The sequence below is a fragment of the Cydia strobilella genome, chromosome Z (assembly GCF_947568885.1).
Source record: "Cydia strobilella chromosome Z, ilCydStro3.1, whole genome shotgun sequence".
In the NCBI taxonomy this organism is placed as follows: domain Eukaryota; kingdom Metazoa; phylum Arthropoda; class Insecta; order Lepidoptera; family Tortricidae; genus Cydia; species Cydia strobilella.
This window is the reverse complement of record NC_086068.1, coordinates 35,519,585-35,542,661: the sequence shown is the minus strand read 5'-3', so window position 1 is coordinate 35,542,661 and position 23,077 is coordinate 35,519,585. Positions and strand designations below refer to the sequence as shown.

General features: G+C 38.3%; 1 protein-coding gene across 1 annotated transcript in view; it reads right to left on the bottom strand.

Moving 5' to 3' along the window:
- The window catches only part of LOC134754238 (acetylcholinesterase-like), a 37,575-nt gene extending 25,775 nt beyond the window's left edge, over positions 1 to 11,800 (bottom strand). The window contains exon 1 of the mRNA XM_063690421.1: positions 9,984 to 11,800. Within this exon, the coding sequence (XP_063546491.1) occupies positions 9,984 to 11,752 (1,769 nt within the window). The 5' untranslated portion in view covers positions 11,753 to 11,800. The remainder of the gene's footprint in view (positions 1 to 9,983) is intronic.
- Between the last annotated feature and the right edge of the window lie 11,277 nt (positions 11,801 to 23,077).

Below are 23,077 nucleotides of genomic sequence, written 5' to 3'. Positions count from 1 at the left end.
CAAAATAGTAGAGTTGGCCGCCAAAATACCGAAATGTCACGACTTAGGGATACTTTGTCACAACCGTGTTTATGTACTCATTTTATTTACCTTACCTGATGGTATTAATCTTGGCCATACGCATCAAAAAATTGCTTTTTGTATGTAGTTTTGATATACTTACTCGTATGTAACAATATGTGAAAAATGAAAACTTTTATGAAAAAAAAATTGGACAATTTAATAATCACCCAAATGGTTACAAATACAATGCAGACTGCTTTCAAGATGCAAAAAGGGCTATTCGTACCTCGCAAAGAGATTCTTGCGTGGATCACTTCACCGAACTTAAAATCTTGCCTGTGCTGTCCCTGTACATTCTTGTCCTGCTCTCTGATCTAATAAAACATTTAGATCAGGTTGAAAACCAGAGCGAAAGAGAGAGCAAGGCGCTTGTCTAGAAGAAAAGCCATTCCCAATATAATTATAGCCAAGTCCAATATACCGAAGCATGCTGCATGTGTTCTGCGGGCTGAGCACGGTAGCATTTTTATCGCCTGTCACCATGCCTGTCACGTTCTAACAAGTATGTAAGTGCGGAAGTGACAGGCATAGTGACAGGTGATAAAAATGCAACCATGCCTACACCGCAGGCTATTCGATTATTTAATAAATGACCGATCGAGTTGAAAAAAAAAAAAAAATTAACCTGTTTATTACTAAAATTAATGTTAGAGGTACAGTCAACTCAGTTACAATCTCTATATTTGGAGATTATCTTAACTAAGTTATCTTAATTAAATATATTGTTTTATTTCAGGTAGTTAGAGCTTACATGTTAATTTGAATATTAGTTGTAACATACATTAATTCATGTTAATCAGTGCTTTCTTAAGTGGATGTTGATAAGCAATACTGTGTTCACCCACATAAGCAACATTTTGAGAAAATGGCGTCTAAAGATTTTTTTCTTGGTTTTTGAGTATTTGTTCTAATAAATTTAAGATTTTGTTCAAACTGTTGTATTTGTCAGTTTAAATATGACGAATACTAGTGATTTATTATTATATTATTCGAAATAAATTTAAATTTATCGTAATAATCCGCTTTTTGTTCATTGCGAATTGCATTATGACGTGAAACTTTCTCAAGAACGTGTCATTATACTTAACACAGTTTTGCTAATTGTGTAAATCTGCATTTGAACTTATAATCCACATGTTATAGCACATAACTTGTTGTTGTTAAATACTAACTTAATATAAATTTTGTTTTGCAATAATCAATCAGGCCTCATAATGCATTGATATGATATGTTTTTCGATTTGCAAGAATGATTCAAGTCTAGCAAGTAATTTAAATTCATTATAGTTATTAAAATAACATTATTTTACGAATGTGCGTATATTCAAATTGTTGAACTTGGCATTGAAAATTAATTGCTAAGTAAAACTACAGCATTTAGCGGTTTTGTTTAATTTATTTCGGCAAACTCACCTAAAAAATAAAACCCTTAAAATCTAGTGTGATTACGCTTTATAAATACCTTATTTCGGTTAGCATTAGTATTTATCTCTTGAAAAGTGCAACAATTAATAGATTTGTGCACTAAATTCGTAAAATTACTTATAATAAACACAATTTTTTGCAGAACTTACCTTCAGAGCGCTTCTGGTAAAACAGACCTAATGGAATGGGATTTTCGCAATAATGAGTTAACCTCTCTTAAGACATTATTGACATTTTAGTATGCGTTATGCCCATTACTGCAATAAGTTAAGGTACTAGACGCATTAATGCAAAACAGACAACACGTGTTAACGGATTTGTGTTAACCTTTTTTCCTTCTTTTGGAATATATATAAATTTCAAATCACTGAGGTCATTTTTGCAATATAAAGTAGAGCGGACCAGCTACAATATGGCATTAAATAGTAGATTGTACAACAAGGGCACAAAGCGACTCATTTTTATACGAGGCAATTTATTGGTCCGAGCGGCAGCAAGGACCAATATAGCCGAGGATAAAAATAGGGCTTTGTGCCTGAGTTATACACACTGCTTTTCACTTCGATTGTGAGTAAAATAAAACAATGGCAAACAAATAAAATACATTTCATTAAATTTTAATGTGATATTTGAACAATTAGAAGATTACGTACTTTTGTAGCCAAATATTGAGCATCGGGAGCGGTGTTTGAGAATGTTTCCACATGGTTTGCCGTGAGAACCTTTGAATTTTTGGTTTTGTGCCCATTAGAAAGTCTCTTCAAAAAACATGTAAGTTTCACATAGGGTTTTATATTCACGTCGTTTTTCACATGCAACGTACTCTTAAGCATAGAGTACACACTCCATAATGTAGGCGGCTTCAATTTCTTAGACAATTCGTCGAAATATGTTAAGAAAACACCTTCCGAGAAAGTATCGACTAGTTTTTCGGCTCTCCAACTCATGAAATTTTCGTATACAGTAATATATTTTTGTTTGGATTTCTGCGGCAATAACTGCTCAATAACATTTTTCGATTTCCTTTCCATTAAAGTATTAGGCGAAACTGTAATTTCCTCCTCACTCGACGACATTATTAAAAATAACAATCGTAAAACAGCAACAATTGCAAAGCCGCAACAAGAGCTTCCCGCCAATATTCTTTTTTTTTTCTTTTTAACACGTGATATTTACCTTAAGCCCACTGCACACTCGTGCGAGAATCGCGGCGCAAAGCCGCGAACGCGAGTGTGGTGTCGATTTCGCTGATTAGCGAACTGTCCACACTCGCGTTCGTGGCTTCGCGCCGCAATTCGTGTGTAGGGGTCTTGTGCACTAGAGCATAAAAGTAGCATTTTGTGCAGCATACATCTAGCACAAAGGAGAACTTTACGAGCATGAGAAGTGAAAATCTCATTTTTGAAGTTTTGTGGGTTGACACATTAGTCAGCATCCAAGTGTACTTTATCGGGATATTTTTCTAACGTTTCTACTATTTGTTTGGGTAAGCTGTTCAGGATATTGGGTAGGTATATTGGCCAGAGCCTTTTCCCATATTCATTGGTACTTTTAAGTATTTAAAAGTATGGCTCATTGGTTAAGGTCCGGAGGTGGGATGTTCTCTTATACCTGTCCAGCTGCCCCAACAAGTGTTTATCTATACATATAATAAAGCAGAAGAGGGTCGAAAGTCTGTACATGGAAGATATTGATACTTAGAATCGATAACAGAACACGTTCCAACAGTTTTTAGAATTTTTGTCTATTTGTCTGTTTATCTGTTTGTCTGTTTATTTGACCGCGCATCAAATGAAAACAGCTGAACGGATTTCAATGCAAACTTTATTAATCTGACGAAAAAAACCACGGCCAGGTTATAGGCTATAAAAATTTGAGAAATTTTACCCCCCAGGGGGTTAAAAAAGGGATGAATGTTTGTATGGGGTTTAAGATTTATTTTAAGCTAGCAATTTGAAACTTCGCAAAAAGATATATTATTGAAATACAAGAAAACTAATTTCAGCGTTTTTGAAAATTCATCCCCTAAGGAGGTGAAAAAGAAGTTGAAAGTTTGTACGGAGATCAAATTTTTTTTCGAGTGCGTTACTTGAAACTTTCTATATGGGCAAAGTGAAAAGTGATTGAAATACGGGAAAAGTGATTTCAGCGTTATCAAGAATTCGTCCCCTAACGGGGTTAAAAGGGGGTTGAAAGTTTGAATCCATTACAAATGCTTTGAAACTTCTTAGAAAGGTATAATAGACGATTAGAAAAAAAAGTAATTTCGACGTTTTTGGAAATTTAACGCCTCAGGGGGTTGAAAAGGGGATGAAAGTTTGTCTTGGGGAGCACATTTCATTTTAAGCTTGGAACTTGAAACTGCAAAAAGGAAGCAAGAAAATTACTTTCAACGTTTTTAAAAATTCATCCCCCAAGGTGGTGAAAAAGGGGTTAAAAACTTTATCTCGATAACTATATCATTTAAGCTACTAGGCCAAGTTAGGTATCGTTTTTGTATAAATCGAGTATGCCGAATTCATTTATGACACATATTCAAAATGACACCATTCCGGAGTGAAAACACTAAAAATATGAAGAAATAATACTTTTTTTTAAATCCTCTTCACGCTTAAACCGCTGAACCAATTTAGTTTAAATTTGGTATAGAGATAGTTTGAGTCCTAGGGAAGAGCATAGGAAAGTTTTAATCTCAAACATCATCCCTTAAGGGTGTGAAAAGGGAGGTGGAAATTCGTATGGGATTCAATAACCGCTGAATCGATTCAGATAAAATTTGGTATCTGAGGCCATAGAAGAACATAGGGTAGATTTTATCAAAAAAATTTTTACCTTAAAACTGAAAAGGAAGGTGTAATATTGTAGGGGGAATCAATAACCGCCTGAACTGATTTACATGAAATCTACGTATACGTCTTTTGATTTAGTTGAAAATGATACTAAACGACTTAGAACCTAATCTTAAACATCCCCACCCCCCTACATCAAAAATCTGGGTAGCTCCACTTCTTAAATACATCTTAGGAACACCAAGATTAATTCTGCCAAATACCTAATCGTATATCGCATCCATATTCATACGTATCGCATCCTTTAAGCACTAAGAGGAAAGTGGAGGACCCGCGCGAAATCACCTTTTCGTACAACTGTTAGTCCTCAGTTTCCTCTCTTGATATTAACATTATTCAAAATATTTTGACACAATTAGTTGTGTATCAACCACAGCTATGTCCCGTGTACGTTTGTGTTTTTGGTATTTTTAATTACTTATTATAAAAGTTAGAAGCATTAAAAAATTTGCCTGAAATCAGTTTTTCGCTCCTAATTTTTACAATAATCAAAAAATCTAGAAAAGTCAAACGTAGAAAACGTAGCATTTAGCTATGGTAAATATACTTCAAATTATCTACCTAAAAATATTTTCATAATGATAGAGGAAAATGGAGACTGCGTTTGTATGGAGAAGCGGCCGTGCCCTTTCCTCTTAATAATGGCCACGAAGGTGGGTACTTACTTTAAAAAAAAAAAAACTATGTCGTTTGCGGAGTAATTGTCAAACGATTTGGGACTTATACGCGTTACCATGCCTTCCCGAAAAAAATCGAATCTTTCGAGAAAGTCTCGCAACGCATTGAGGCTACAAGGGGCACGGTCTCAGGAGTCTGAAAAATACCACGGTGAGAGACTCAGTGGCGCTCTAGCCAGGCAGGTCGCTTCACTTTCGGCGGAAACGGCAAGCCAGCGCGAGTCTCGATTGTGATCCCAAAGACATCGTACGCAATACATATGTAGGCGCAGATTCTGACGGAGTGTGGCGCCGGAGAAGCCGTGTTCATCCCGCGCATCCCCCTCATCACGAGCAACTTCCCGTTCCGCTTCAAGCGCCTGCAGGTTCCCGTGAGCGTCTGCTTCGCTATGACCATCAACAAGTCGTAGGGGCAGACGCTGCGCGCCGCCGGCGTCATGCTTAGACTGATTTGACTGGAGGACCGATTTGGATGATATTTGCCATGGACATGATTTGGATAGGTACAGTCAAGGACGTAAAAATACAAAAATGGTACTGTATCGTTCGATATACACCTACTACTCTATGTCGTTTAAATCACGTCAAAAATTTGAATAAGGGCAAAAAAATACTGATTTTGGAGTGTAGTTTTATTTAGTGGTACCTAATTGTAAAATATTTTATCTGGACTACAGTCCTCTAGCGTATCCATCTGTCAACTTTACTTCAAGTTCCGCCTCCAAGGGAGAGGGAGATAAATTAGGGGTGAATTAGCCGCTTACTGACACAGACCGAATTCCACGCAGGCGAAGCCGCGGGCACAGCTAGTATTCTAATATCACAGCAAGTTTTGCTTTATCATATACACTAAATATTCTACAGTACTTGAACAATTTATGATAATTATTTTTATATTGAAGTTTTATTTTTAAAGAAACTATAGTTTTTCATAATTTTATTTGAATATTATATATTTTTTGTAAGTATATATTATATGTTCTCCCATAGCTAGAGATACCATAGCTAATTACGGAGTCTGCAAGTGCCATAAGCGCCAGTACAATAAGCGTAAAGCAAATCTATAATCTGGCAAGTAGCGTAAATCTATAGTAGACTGTTGTATTTTCAATGCAATCCTTAAAGAGTTTATTTTAAGGAAGTCTATTATTCTGTCCAGGACTTTATTAATGATAATAATCTTTATTAACTGAACCTATGATAATTTCGTTTGTATATGACTTTCTCTAATATTTCTGGTTCTTTAACCACATTATTGTATTGTGTCATTTAACCTACCATATTTGTAAATATTAAATAAGTCTTGTAAAATAGTTTTTATAGTTGCATGATATTAAGTTTAATTTTTAATTTTAATTATAATTTATATTAATTATGTAAATTGTGACTCGAAGTATCCGGAGATAAGGCTGGGACAGTGCTGAAGGTTCGGCCAAGCCTTCAGAAGGGATGGCGGTCGTTATGGGTCAACGGCGGCGCCCACGTCTTGTGAAGACGACGGCCTTGGCGTCAGGTGGTAACTGGCCGTAAAAATAAAAACCAAATACTTCCTTCTTGTGCACAATAATGAAAAGTACAACTAATGAGATAACGATAAAAGATAGGGCGTCCCCCTTAAGCGACGTGGATATAATGAATGCAAGGCGCCATGATCATGCTAGGGCGTCCCCCCGAAGCGATGATACTGACAAGAAAACATATTCGCAGAATACTAAGACTACCAGTAGTACTCGGCTGAGATTAGGAACATGGAACCTAGGTTCGATGACCGGTCGCAGCACAGAACTAAGTCAAATACTCACTGAAAGGAATATAAACATTTGTTGCATCCAGGAAACGAGATGGAAGGGGTCCAAGTCTCGAGATATTGGCCACGGATACCAACTTATCTACCACGGGGTGGACACTAAACGCAATGGAGTGGCCATAGCACTAGATCAAAACTTAAAGCAAAGAATAATCAGCATAGAGCGAAAAAGCGACCGTCTTATTTCTGTGAAACTGGCAATGGATAAGCCGACCCTTAATATAATCTCAGCATATGCCCCACAAGTTGGGTGCAGGTCTGAAGAAAAATAACATTTCTGGGAGGATCTTGATGGATTACTACTTAATATTCCAGACGGTGAACCTGTCGGAGGTGATCTAAATGGACATGTAGGTACTAAAAGTGATGCTCACAGGGATGCCCATGGAGGGTACGGTTACGGGACGCTGAACCAAGAGGGATTGGATATCCTACATTTTGCCTGCAAATACAGTTTTAAAATCATCAATCCGCTGTTTAAGAAAAAAGATGAGCACTTAATAACCTACAAAAGTGGTAAGTCGGCAACGCAAATAGACTATATTGTAGCTTCAAAATCTATTTCAAAACGCTACAAGGACTGCAAAGTCATTCTGGGGGAGACACTAACACCACAACACCGACTTCTAGTGGCCGTTTTAGACCTCCCAAAACCCATTAGGGTTCAAGCCGATAATGTAGAACGGATTAAATGGAAAGAACTGCCAACTGCTAAGGGTCACCAACTATTTGAAGCCATAAGAACCTACTTGAGAGAAGATATCGCCATAGACAAACCGGCGCACCAGATGTGGACAGATTTTGAATCGTTCTGCCAGGAGAGGGCTAGCAAAACATTAGGCGTATCTAACGGCAACCGACCACCTGCAAAGGACACGATGTGGTGGAGCAGTGACATCAAAGACATCGTTAAAAGCAAAAGGGAAGCATTTAAGCTCTGGCAACAATCTGGAATCGAGGAGGATCGTTTATATTACAAATCCATGAAAGTAGTAACTAAATCGGCAGTGGCCCAAGCAAGAGCTATATCAAGGCAAAGTTTCTATGACCAACTTGAGGGTGCCCCCGACGAAAATACCATATATAAAGTAGCGAAGCAACGATATAAATCCACTTTAGATATTAAATGTAACAAATACATAAAGGATGATCAAGGCAGACTACTCACAGACAACGCAGCAATCAATAACAGATGGATGCAGTACTACGAATTACTCCTGAATGAGGAGTACGCGAGTGAGCTACTACCAACGATGCATGCCTGTGAAGGACCAATCGAATGTATAACACCAGCAGAAGTGAAGTGTGCCCTGCGTAAAATGAAATATCATAAGTCTGTGGGGCCAGATAACGTACCGGTCGACATCTGGAAAATACTAGAAGATGCACTGCCCTGGCTCACAGATTTACTGAGCAAAATATTAATACAAGGGCAAATACCAGCCTCCTGGAGAAGAAGCTACCTCTGCCCCATATTCAAGAACAAAGGTGACGTCGCTAACTGTAATAATTATAGAGGCATCAAGTTAACATCTCACTCACTTAAATTATGGGAACGAGTCTTGGGTACTCGGCTAACAGCTATGACCAAAATTACGGAGAACCAATTCGGCTTCACTGCAGGAAGAGGTACAACGGAGACTATACAGACTCTTAGGATATTGATGGAAAAGTACCGAATCAATAAGGAAAATCTGTATATGGTCTTTATAGACCTCGAAAAGGCATTTGACCGAGTCCCTAGAAAGCTGGTATGGCTGTCGATGAGAGCACAGAAAATACCTGAACTATACATAGACCTAGTCCGCGACATGTATTTCGACATCAGCACACAAGTCCACAGTCCTGCAGGTGTCAGCGATCCATTCTTGGTCAAAGTCGGAGTGCACCAGGGATCGACTTTAAGCCCGTTGCTGTTCAACCTCACAATGGACTACATATCGCAGGAAGTTCAAAGGGAGATACCGTGGAGTATGCTTTACGCGGACGACATTGTACTGGTGGAAAAGAACTCTGAGGAACTTCAGCAAAGATTTAATCAGTGGCTGTCAGCAATCGAGAGGCACGGTTTACGCGTCAGTCGAACTAAAACCGAGTTCAAGGAGTGCGATTTCGGCGGCACGGAAGGCGTGGGCTCTAACATAGAAATAGATGGCAACAATCTACCTAAAATGTCTCGTTTTAAATACCTCGGCTCGGCTCGGTAGTAACCGACTCGCGAATCGATGAGAACGTGAACCATCGGGTTAGTGCCGCGTGGCTGAAGTGGAGGACCCTGTCTGGCCTCCTGTGCGATGCAAGAATGCCTATAAAAACTAAAGGCAAAGTCTATAAAACAGCCGTAAGAAACTCTGCTTTATGGTTCAGAATGCTGGGCTGCTTTGAAGAAGCATGAACAAAAGCTCCACACAACGGAGATGAAAATGCTCCGCTGGGCAGGTGGCGTGACGCGTTTGGATAGGGTGCGAAACGAACACGTGAGAGGTTCCTTCAAGGTGGTACCAATAACCGATAAAGTTAAGGAGGGTAGACTCCGATGGTACGGCCACGTGATGAGGCGAGAGGAAGGTTAAAAAAGTGTTTAACATGCAGACCAAACAAAAAACAGGGGGCAGACCACCAGCCTCTTGGTGGTCCACTATCAATAGAGACTTGCGAAACCAAGATATCTCATTGTTGACAACCCAGGACATAACGACCTGGCGCAGACACACAAAAGGGCCCGACTCCAAATGAAGATGGGACAAGGGAAGAAGAAGAAGAAATTGTGACTGAATAAATGAAATGAAATGAAATGTTTTCTATCGAGCCAACTTTTACTTAGTAAATTTTGGTTGGAGTCTGCCCTGCCCTTGAAAATTTATAATCTAGTTTACGTGTAAACTTTCTCATGTCATAGAATAATTATTTTCCATCGTATTTTCACGGAAATGTACGAAAGTCTCTTGCAATCAGTCTCGGTAGGTACCTACAAAAATACTGAGGTTGACTGAAGTAGCATGATAAATACGAACGTTTCCGAGAAAGTACGATGGAAAACAATAATGCATACATCTGCAACAATTTAATTTATAAACTGAAGTTATCTTAATTGGACGGCATTTCCCTTGCTTTTCTACTTTATTGCGACATGAAAATAAAAATAGTAAATATTACACTTACCCAGTTTTCGCAAAGTTTGCCCAGTATCTCATCATTCGTTTGCTGAATTCTACTTCTTCCGGTGAATAATTTTTTCCGGGATTCAGAGGCTCGCCAAATACATAATTGATTTCATCAGCATGCATGACACCCGTCCACGATGGCCATGGGTTATTCTTACTGCGGTGTTTATAATAATATGTATACACGTTATTGCCAGTCTCCGCGTAACGATGTGCTAACTCATTTACACCGCAAGTAAAATGGTAGTCGCCCACCATTTTATCCAAAGCATTACGATTTCTGATGGGATCATCAGGGTTTAACCAATCAGTGTACTCAAACACTATTGCTTGACGAGCCACATCAGTGACATATGGATTTAACTCCCTTACGGCTTGTAAATATTGCTCTCTGGTAATGCCTACGTTTTCTTCTTTGGGAAATAATTCGGTCAAATAATACAGTATAAAATAATATCCTTCTTCGGTATTTGACCCTAAGAGAAGATTGGTTTTTTTGAAGTTTTGGTGCGCTAAAGAACGGATTGGCATTTCGTCTAAAAAGGAACCGTCGATAATAGGAACGAAAGGAAATTCACAAATACCTAAGGTTCCCCATTCATTATTCACTAATTCATCAGCACTTTTTTTTCGCAGACATTCTATCATGGGCCCCATGTCTGTTCTTGAATGAGGACAGTGTACAGCTTCTGCTAACCGTATGCCTCGTAAAATACTTTCTTCTCTTGATATTATAGCCCATGGTGCTGTTGCACCTCCCGATTGCATAATTGCCTGCGAAAACAAGTTTCTCGAAAGAGGTGATAGTAAATGAAGGGAGACAGATACTGCTCCAGCCGACTCTCCGAATAACGTTACATTGTGAGGATTTCCACCAAAATATGCTATATTGTCTTTGACCCACTGCAAAGCCATTAATTGATCAAAAAGTCCCGTATTTCCTGGAACATCGGGTGTGTCAAAGAAAAGGAAACCGAGCGAAGCAACCCGATATTGCATTGAAACGTAGACAACCTTTTCTTCGGATACCAGGATTTTAGGATCATACACATCCAAAGTGGCAGTTCCAGAATAAAATCCTCCCCCAAATACCCATAGCATAACAGCTGCATTTTTTGGTCTGGGTCGAGGTGTGACTATATTAATATACAGACAGTCCTCCTGCATGTCTGTGTTAGGGTTCCACATCATAGCACCTGGAAAATCCCCGAACACGGTATCTACTATTTGAACGCATGAATGTGGCAGTGTTGTTGCATTTAAAATTTCTTCGCCCCAGCTTTCAACAGGTCTGGGGTGTCTAAATCTCAAGTCGCCTAGAGGTTTTTGTGCGTAAGGAATTCCAAACCAAGCGTCAACTTTCTTTCCTGTCGCAGCTGTAAGAGTTATACCTCTAACTCTGCCCTTACGAGTGCGAACGACTAACGGATCGTCGTCTTCAGGTCCCATTTGTGGTTCATCTGCCATAAAAACTTCTTCGCCTCGTTCATGGTTGGAAAAATATTTTTCTTCTTTTTTAGATGAGGTTTCAGCATCTTCTAGTTTGGCGCGTTTCGAAGAGGTTTCATGTTCATCAATACGGGGTAATATCGTATCTAATTCAGGATTATAGCGGACTGCCTCGCCATGTCCTCTATATGGTTGTGGAGGAGCTGGCGCCGGAAAATGCAGAGGGTGATCTGGTGCATGATGCCGCGCGCGGTGTTCGTGCGGGCTACCCAGCGCTCGCGCCGCAAGCGCTGCTAGCGCTGCTAACACCACGCGCATACCGCCGTTACCCCACGCGCCACAATCAGCACCTGAAATATATTATTTTTCTGTATTTATATAGACACAGACACTATTATTTCATAATAAATCATATACTTATTCTCGAAAACGTCTCTATAACCTACGAGTCATTAAACGTTAGATCACTTCCATGTAATTTATATATCACATTAAGTGATCTATCATTAATAATGATTCATTATAATTGTTTAAATCGGACGTAACGTCACACTTGCTTAACGCTTCTTCGCATAAAAGTCATTAGAATAATAACTTGTGGTTTGATTTTTAGTACATTCAGTACATTCTATAGTTTATTCTAAGACGCAATGTCGAATTTTGTTATGTTTAAAGCATGACAGGCAACGTACATACGTACAAACGGGGACATTCCCGGTGAACCATCTTAAGGGCAAAAATCGTTTGAACAGGCGATATCATAAGAGTGATGACCAATAGCATGGCACTTAAAAATGTGGGTGTTGAAAAAAAAAGGTTAGCTCAGGTAAAGTTTATTGACGTCCATTGTCTTTGTGACGGCCGGCATTTGCAAACTAAGATAAGGAATCCAAAATGCATCCTAATTGGTTATATTTATGGGGAGGCGAAGCTTAGCCTTAACAACAGCAACTAATAAACTTAGCTCGCTCGTAAGGATCGAGGTAAAAAAAATTTGAAGTGGTTCACCGAGGATGTACATTGAAGATAATATTTAATTTGTACCAAAAATAGGAAATCTAATAAAGACTTCATAATTTTTATAAGTTATTGAACAAAAGTGTATGTATCGTTTGATGAGTACAGTACAATCTATGATTTAATTATTTGCTCGTGGTAAAGGCCCCACACGGTATACCTAAGTGTTACTTTTAAATACCACGCGGTCGTAAATAAGACGGACACTGTCTTTATCACGCTGTCACGTAGATAAATACGACTATCATATCCACAATAATGGATATCTAATCTAGTCTATGTGATCTTGCCACGAATTTAATTTTAAGCAAACTTGGTTCTCCATACAAACGTATTACGCTCTCATTTTAAAACGACTAGCTAGATTGCTCCGAAACTATTGTACTTACAATAGGATAAACCTATGCCTCTAATTATTATGATAAGTTGAATACTTAAAAATAATAAAATCTACCAATGTGCCTGTTGAATACTTATAATTTTCCGTTAAAAACATCGTTTGTGAGGACTAAACGTATTATTAACAAGTTTGGGAACAAATCAAATTATTTTTATTAAATATTTTGATTTGTGTTTTTTAAGTAGTCACGCTACTATATATAAAATAAAAATTATAAACTGTTATAGATGATATTAAAGAAAAAGTGACGAAGCCCTCCAGTGTAAGTTTTCTTTAATATATGACATCTATTACAGTTTATAAACGTATTATTTTCAAGATTTTTATATTGTTGGTTCAAACATACTCCGAAATGAAGACATGAAGTTCCTCATTTATGGCTCCTTTCATTACTTCTTGACCTAAGCCATGAAGTAATGTAGGGAGTTAGTATGAAACGTACATTATTGTCCGCTGCTCTAACTTTTTAAATTTGTTCTTACTTTTTAGATTAGACTGACAATGGAAATATTACATACAGCCAACGACCTCCCTCTGTAAGCACCCTTGCGGCATTAAAACAAAAAAAAAATTATGGTACTATATTTATAAGCGGTTAAACATGGTGCTCGAATAGCTTTTTCAAACGTCAAGTTTAAAAAATAAAAAAAAGCGGCTAAATAAACATTTTTATTTATTCCCGTTAATTCCGATTGTTATATCACCAAAAATAAAAATGACATCAAGTAACGAGAGCGATATAGAAATTATGGACTGTACTCCGCCTAATTTAAGAGAGGAAGCCAACTCAGCTATGCGTAATATGCTACCGGAAAAAAGCAAACAAATCTACATGAAAAATTACGACGCATTCATAAATTGGCAAGAAGAAACCAAGAAAAGCTCGTTTTGGAGAATGTATTTCTTGCATATATTTTAGCCTAGCTGCAAAAACTAAAAAGCCCTCAACACTGGGCTATGTATTCAATGCTAAGATGAACCGTGCAGTTGAAACACAGTATTAATATTACAGATTATGAATCTAAACTCGCTGCTGGAGCGGCAATATGCGAGGTATAAAAGCAAGAATCTAAAATATTTAACAGTGAAAATATTTCAAAATTCTTGTCGGAAGCTCTCTATGACCCCTTTTTGGCAATCAAGGTAATCTTATTGCATAATTTATGTCGCTTTAAAATTAATTCTTGACTTGTCAGTAGGTATATTAAGCATGTAATTAACATTTAAATATTGATTTCAGGTTGCTCTAGTATTAGGCATTAATGGTGCCTGCAGGTGTATAGAACTGACCAATATCAGTGTAAATGACGTCGAGCATCACGACAATATGAAACTAAAACAAAAATAGATCGCATGTTTGTTGTCAGAGATGAGTTTGTGACCGTTGTACAAAAATACAAAGCTCTTCGCCCTGTGGACACTAACACTGATCGTTTTTTCCTCAATTACAAAAATGAAAAGTGTACCAGGCAACCAATTGGATAGCACACCATTGCATCGATGCCCAAGGCGACCGAAACTTTTTTTAATTTGCCTAATATTGACTCCGCCACGGCCATTGTTTCCGGAGATCTTCTGCAACTTCTTGCAGATTCTGGGGCGAACCTGACGACGCTTAAAAGAGATGGTGGATGGCGTTCTGATCAAGTGGCCGAGAGCCATATCGAAGATTCCATTGAGAACAAAAGTTGCATAATAATATCAAAACAATTAAACAACAACATTAAATTGAAATCATCAACTGTCCCGCTATTAACTCCTCAGAGCGAACAAATAAATAGCCCTCAGTCGTCTCTCAAGAGGATTCATTACCACTACAGAGTCCTCTACTTAACCAAGAAAACACAAGCCAACTAAATACACAGTCCACTAATAGGGTATTTGACAACATTAAAAATATATAACGAATTGCTGTCATCCTGAAAGATAATAAACTAATAAAGTACATTTCACTATATTTGAATGTAAATTATGTTTAGTTTTTAGAAAATAAACGAAAGAAAATTTAATATTTTTTGAAATTTCATCAGGGACGTGAACGCTCTGTGATTGGTCAACGCTCGGATGACGTCACACGCGGGTAAACATTCTGTGTTTTATTGTTACTGTTTTATTTGTATTTAGTTAATTTTAGTTATTGTTCCACAGTTTTCTGATATATTCCGATTCATCCGTATATCTAGTAGCACAATATTCATAAGAATATCAAAATGGAGCCGAAATATGTGAAAGCTGATAGCGGCAACCTACCAGACATAGACGCATTAATGGTTGCACTTTTCTTTAAAGATAATCCCGTTTACTATGCTGCGGAACTTAGAAATGTAAAAACAGCTGTATGAGTATACGTAGAAATTGTTTATTTATGAACATTTCGATTTCGATGATACGAATACGACGACGATATATATATAGAATACGATGACGAGAATAGTATCTCCATACTGCACTTTAGTTTGAAAGAAAAAGTATGCTACTAACTACCTACTAATGCTGAAAGAGCTATGTTATGAGGTTATGTAGTAATACATTAAATACCTAGATCTTGTTTCGATAAATACAACAAAATCCGCTGCTTTAACTACCATATTTATTTACAGTTAAATATTACTTACATCGAAGTAGTCTTCACACATAAAAACATTTGTATGCGCTAAAATGCTCCTTGGGTCTCTTCGCGCTAGTTTTAACCACATTTTTCTTTTTTTGGGATTCGTTGGAACGGAAACAAACAATTTATCTGGATTTTTTATAGTCGTACTTGAACATTGCGGCACTATACACCATTTATATACCATTTTACAGTGAAATAATCAATTCAATGCACATAAACCATAAGATTTACTAAGGTCATTGACTGAGTTTACTCGCGTGTGACGTCACACGTGTCACGTGATTAGCCCCTTTGCAAAAACAGCGTTTAAGGCGCGTTCAAAATAAATAAACTTTATTATTGTTTTTTTATATTTAACACAGGAATTTTCACGGAAATATCAATGTAGTGTAATTATTAAGTCATAAACAATCAATTAAAACCATTTTCAAAAATTAGTCAAATAGCCTATTCAATATCATCAATTCAGCCAAACACCATTAATGTGCCGGGAAAAACCATAAATTTCACTTTTAAAAACTGTCCGAATATGTCCAATATTACTTTGAACATTAATTAGTGTGTGAAAAAATATTATTAAATTTATATTATAAATTAAATTTTATTCCTAATAAACTTATTTACTTGATTACCTAGTAGTTATTTTAATTATAATATTTTCTTATATTGTTTGAGAAAAGCACTATATAGGTACAATCCTTGGCCGGAACAGGGATTGCAGGACTCGCTTTATTTGGCCTCGTGTACGACTCATCCGGCTCGCAATCTCGTCCTGGGATCCCTTACTTCACGGCCTCTGCAGTAATGTACTATTAATCACGGGGAAGTAAGTAAGAAATATAATTATCCATGAAAATAGCTACGGGCCACTTAATAATTTTAGGTAACTATTGTTTTTTGACGACCGGTCTGGCCTAGTGGGTATAGTGACCCTGCCTGTGAAGCCGATGATCCTTTGTGTGATGAGCACAGATTTGTTCCTGAGTCATGGGTGTTTTCTATGTATTTAAGTATTTATATATTATATACTATATCGTAGTAAATAAATGTATTTTCTTTCTAGTCTTTTTTTTTTTATCAACTGATCGGCGATTGGCCCTAGTCACACCTGATGGAAAGTGAAGACAGGGCCTAAGATGGAGCTCACCGGTTCAGTAACAGCCTATTCACTCTTGTTTTAAAGAGACCGAGGTCATATTAATCAGGGAATACAGATGGCGGGAGCGCATTCCATTCCTTAGCCGTCCGTACCAAAAAGGAGGAGGCAAAACGTTTCGTCCGAACGAATGGAATGTGGACCACGAACGGGTGCATTCGCTCCCCGCGCCTGGATGTCCGATGATGGAAAGGGGAAGGTGGGATCAGGTCGTGCAGTTCCTGTGCGCACTCCCCGAAATGTACCCGATAGAACACCGATAGGCAAGCGACTCGACGGCGATGCTCAAGGCTCTGTATCCTTGACTTGACAGATGGGTCATCGCCAGTCTATGAGCCCGGCGCTCTATTGAGTCCAGGGCCGCCAGCTGATATTTGGCAGAACCGTCCCATAGGTGGGAGTACCCATAACACAAGCCTCCTTGAGCTTACCGTGGGACTTGGTCAATTTGTGTAAGAATGTCGCTATAATATTTATTTATTATTATTTATGTGACATTTTATAAGATTCGAGAATATTTTTATAATTATTTCGTGTTGAGTTATGCTAAACTAATGGCTTTCAGTGGTTAGTGGTTAAAAATGTGATTTGTGTTTACCCAAATATTTGTTAATTAATCCATCGGTAGTTGCGAAAATGACCTTTTTCTTCTACCCGCCAATTCTAATCATGAAAAAGTATAAATATAACGTACCATGGGGTAAAAAGATCATTCTCGCTATGGCGCTGGAAACAGTCACATCTAGCACGAAGGCTACTGCTTGTCAAGTTAAGATTGTTCAAGAGTGTTGGATTAAGAAATTGGAGATAATAAACATAATTAATTGTACCAAGGCCTTTGATTCATCACAAGTCCGAAGTGGTGGTGAACGGCGCCCATAAATACTCACGAGGTTAGGGTAGATATTATGTAGATACGCGATCATGGTCGTTGAAGTAACGAATGCAGAATTGTTACGTAATTTTTAAATCTGGTAATCAAATTCGATACAGGCATTGAGCGAGTTAAAATCTTATTTTTTACAATGGCTTATAATTAAAAGTTGCAAGATTAGACCGTGGTTACAAGTTCTTAGAATGTGAATACGATTAGTATTCACACTTTTACAGTGTACTTGTATATTATTTTTGTGTAATATAATGTTTATCCGAGCATAGGCATATACGATGATACGTGATCGTAATTAGGGCGAGCGAAGCGAGCCCTATCACCATTCGACAATCTATGCATTCTTGTGGTACACTTTACGGAAAAACTATAGCCCTGTTAGCTTTGAGATTTAACACAGTAATTTAAATTCATATCTAGATGTGTTATCAAACACAAAAATATCATTTTTTCTACTCGTCGAGTATAATCTGTGTATTACAACTTGATATGCTACACTACAACCTTACTCTTTTCAACGTTGGATAGTCTATGGCACTTCCGACTCAAGCATAAGAATTTTATCGAAACGTTTTTTTTAGACCACGTCGGTGGCAATCAAGCATACGGCCCGCCTGATGGTAAGCAGTTACCGTAGCCTATGGACGCCTGCAACACCGGAGATATTACACGCGCGCTGCCGACCCTTTAAAAACCTGTACACTCCTTTTTTGAAGAACCTCATACTGTAGCCCCTCGGGAAAACCTCGGCAGGGAGCTCATTCCACAGCCGAAACGTACGCGGGAGGAAATTCCTCTTAAACCGTACAGTACGCGACCATTTAGGTGCTAGGGTGTGAGGAAGAACACCCTGCCGATGGCGAGCGGTGCGGTGATAAAAAGCGGCCGTTGGCATCATGTCAAACAATTCTTCAGAGCACAGCCCATGGTACAAGCGGTAGAACACGCATAAGGAGGCGAAGTCTCTCCTTAGACTTAAAGGTTCAATACCGCTTGTGAGTTTGGGATCGTCGACGATTCGTACAGCGCGCCTTTGGACTGAGTCGAAGGCTCCAAGCTGGCATCCAGGTGCTCCTGCCCAAAGGTGACAGCAGTACTCCATATGGGGTCTGACTTGCGATTTATATAGCAGCAGTCTTTGCCCCGGAGTAAAGTATCGCCGTGCTTTATTGAGCACACCGAGTTTTTTGGATGCCAGACCAGCCTTCCCCTCCAGGTGGCTACGGAATTGGACGTCACTGGAGATGTCGACACCGAGGATCCCAATACTCCCTGACATGGTAAGGGCTGTGCCTTCGAACTGTGGGACCACAGTAAATGGGGTTTTCTTGTATCTTGTATCTTGGTGGGGTTGAATCGCACTAAATTGTCCCGGCCCCACACCGAAACTCTGGATAGACTGCCCTCAATATCCGACACAAGCTTTTCACGACTCTCTAGCACCACGGAACGAGGGATGTTCAGTCAGTTAAGGTTTAGTCAATTATAAAAATTTTGAAAATAGAACAATACATTTCGATAAAGTATTTCTTGTTTAAGGAGACTCGATTCAATGCAAATTAGCCTACTTAAACACGTTGCTGCGTCGCATCTGCTTTGTGATTGGTTGGCCAACATAAACATTTTATTTTTTCTACTCGACGAGTATAATCTGTGTATTACAACTTCATATGCAACACTACGACCTTACTCTTTCAACGTTGGATAGTCTATGGCACTTCCGACTCAAGCATAAGAATTTTATCGATACGGTTTAGTCAATTATAAAAATGCGCATGTGACACCCTTCATATAGCATCATCCATACCCTACGAAAACCGCTTAGCATTGCTTGTTAGTCTCCATAGGCTACGGTGGCCAATATCGTGAAAAAAACTGTCTTATAAAAACTTTTATAAAATAAAAACAAGGGCGAGTCGGACTCGCGTTCCAAGGGTTCCGTACATTACACAAATTAAACAATGTATTTTTTATGTGAAATGTCTAAAAAAACCATAGGGGTCGGATCAAAAACCAAGTAATTAAGTCCGACTACTACTAACTAAACTACTAACTAAACTACTCAACTAAAGCAATTACAAATTTAAAAACACGACTGCGGTTGGAAGTGAACTGAAAAGCTATAAACATATATATTTTTAATTGTCTTTCAAAGCTCTTCTTTTGATACCCCACTCGATAGGTTTGCAAGTTTTTTATTCTAAAGGTCGCGCATTATCGTGTATTAAGTCCGCCATGTTTTTTTTTATTATGACGTCACATAGCCACTCAGTCACTCGGATTGACGTTAGGATGCTAACCGTATGTTATACATCTAAATCAGTCAAGGCATTCAGAAGTTATGGTGGAATAAAGAAACTCACATACAAGTATGAACCCTGAAAACAATACACTCCTTTTTTTGGGCAGTCGTGTAGAAACAGAATAATATAAATATTTAAATGGGGCTCCCATACAACAAACGTGATTATTTTGCTGTTTTTTTCCGTAATGGTACGGAACCCTTGGTGCGCGAGTCCGACTCTCACTTGGCCGGTTTTTTTTCCTATTTTCTTGAATAACTTCTAAACTATTTACCTTAAAATTATAAAAAAAATACATTTGAGATTCCCACAATGAGTTCTTTCATTTGATATGTAACACGATGTAGTTTGACAAACTTTATTTTTAAATTTTCTCATTTACTTAAAAGTGGCCCCCTTGTTTAAAATTAATTTGTTTACGTTACATGTCCATATTTGGGTCACTAACTTACATATGTGTACCAAATTTCAACTTAATTGCTCCAGTAGTTTCGGAGAAAATAGTCTGTGACAGACGAACAGACAGACGCACGAGTGATCCTATAAGGGTTCCGTTTTTTTCCTTTTGAGGTACTGAACCCTAAAAAAGATAAACCGACTTCAAAAAGGATGAAATAAAATATTATCCTTTTTAGGGTTCCGTGTTTAAGTATATGCGTTACCAACTGATATGTTTGAAGTCGGTGCCAAGCCAAATTTTGAACCATATATGCATAGTGATTTTCATCAAAAAAAAGGAACCTCATTAGACTAGACATACATACATATGTTAAAGTATATTTTGCTTTAATCGTGCGTAAGTACCTCGTGCTAGAACAATTCATAAGTTAAATGCCTGTAAATTCAGAATCCTGTAAAAAGTATTCTATACAATATAAAAACTTTTATAAAAAAAAGATAAACCGACTTCAAAAAGGATGAAATAAAATATTATCCTTTTAGGGTTCCGTGTTTAAGTATATGCGTTACCAACTGATATGTTTGAAACCGGTGCCAAGCCAAATTTTGAACCATATATGCATAGTGATTTTGGTGCAATTCGAAAAGGATGCGGCTATATAAATATATGTACGTTGGATTGCCTAACGCAGCGTACTACGTAGGCGAACAACACACGAACGCGAAGCGGCGCGGCACGGCGCCTTAATTAATCCTTTGATACAATTGATACCTATAGAAGTGTCCTACGTGGGCGATCTCGTTGCGAACGTGAACACCTTGGGCCGGCCGCACCGCGCCGCGTCCATCCGCGTCGCTTCGCTTCGCGTTCGAAAGTGTTCGCCTATGTAAGACGCAGCGTTACACGACGACAATAAACGAACTTTTTGTAGGTATTTAAGAACACACCTCAGAACAGAACACACGGTTGAACCTACTTGGCGCAGTTCGTAACATGCTTGTCGGCACATTAGTGTAAATCTAATGCGTTTATTTGTCGTCGTATTTTTTAGAGCATTTCTTACTAATTCTTGAACAGTCCATAGCACGCAAGTATGGGATTGGGACTAAGTTATTTTCTGTCGCTTATCCAGAGAACTACATTTCAAAATTTCAGCTAAAGCAGTTGTTTAGCCATGAAAAGGTAACAAAGAGGCAGACAGAATTATTTTCACGTTTATAATATTTGTACAGTTGTAATGGGATTTATAGACATAAAGCTAATTATTTTTGAGTGGTGTTGTTACTACTTGGCTTAGCACCGACTTCAAATATATCAGTTGGTAACGCATATACTTAAACACGGAACCCTTAAAAGGATAATATTTTATTTCATCCGTTTTGAAGTCGGTTTATCTTTTTTTTATAACAGTTTATTTTTCCATTTTTAGTTTTAAGACATTGTTAAGAGCGTGACGCATGAATGAAAAACATAATCATGTTTAACTCTTAATTCGTAAACTATTAAATAATCAGATTTTTCCTCGAGTCCATTTGGGAAATCATTCCTGTCACTAAATCCATTCTCCGCCCCGCCACTGACCCAATCCCTCAAACCCCCCGATCACTCAACCTCACAGCACATCAACCCCTGATCACTGAACCCCTCGACCCTAAACCACCAACCCTTCAACCGCCATTCCCCGACCCCTAACCCCAGACCCCTTAACTCCTAACCCTAACCCCCAATCCTTTAACTCTCAACCCCTCAGTCCCCGACCCATCCAGTCACCTCCCCTCAACCCCTAACCTCGAACCCCCCAAACACTAATACGCTATACCTTCACCTCTCACACCTACCCCTCACCTCTCAGTCTCTTTGGTGGTTTCCAACACTACCTACATCAAAAATCATAATACACATACGAGGGAAGTTCCACTTTTCGTCCGTGGTCTTCATCATCAGTAGCCTTACCACGAGTTTGACATTGATATATTCGCTATCGTGTGCGTAACTTACTGTTTATGCATCTCGCTCGTACTGGCATATTAGTGTACAAAGTAAGTTACGAAGACACTAGCGAATATTTAGTGTCAAACTCTTGGTTAGGCTACAGTTGCCCTACATCAAATTGGTGGTTTTTGGGAGGAAACGCTTGAGTTACTTTAGAAAACACCCAAATCACCATACGCGTGCCTTTAAAAATTGAGGAGTTCCCTTAATTCCTAACGGATTCCATCATCAGATCAAAACCAAAAATGTTACGAAAACACCCTTGGAGGTAACTTCTTTCAAACAATTAGAAAAAGAATTACTCAAATCGGATCATGGATGCCGGAGTAATCGCTGAAATCATTATCATCAAAACAATCATCATCATCAGCTCCACTTCATCAAATTGGTGGTTTTTGGGAGGAAACGCTTGAGTTGCTTAAGAAAACACCCAAATCACCATACATGTGCCTTTAAAAATTGAGGAGTTCCCTCAATTCCTCAGGGATCCCATCATCAGATCAGAACCAGATTAATATGGGACCAACTTGGAAGTAGCTCCTTTCGAACAAAAATAGAATTACTCAAATCGGACCACGGGTCTCAGAGTAATCGGTGAAATACATAAAAAAATAGACATCCGAATACAGAACCTCCTCCTTCTATGAAATTCAAGTCGGTTAAAAATTGAATTTAGCGCGGAGCAGGTACCAGGGCTTACGAGGAGGTGTCGTTGACCAACCCGCCGGAGCTGCGGCAGCTCGCGTATCTTAGCATTCTTAGCTGTATACTTTTGGTTTGTTTACCTATATGACTACTAGTTGAATGTATTATTTTATTGTATTGTATTGTGTTTTGTATTATTGTATCGTAGAAAAAGTATTGTATACAAT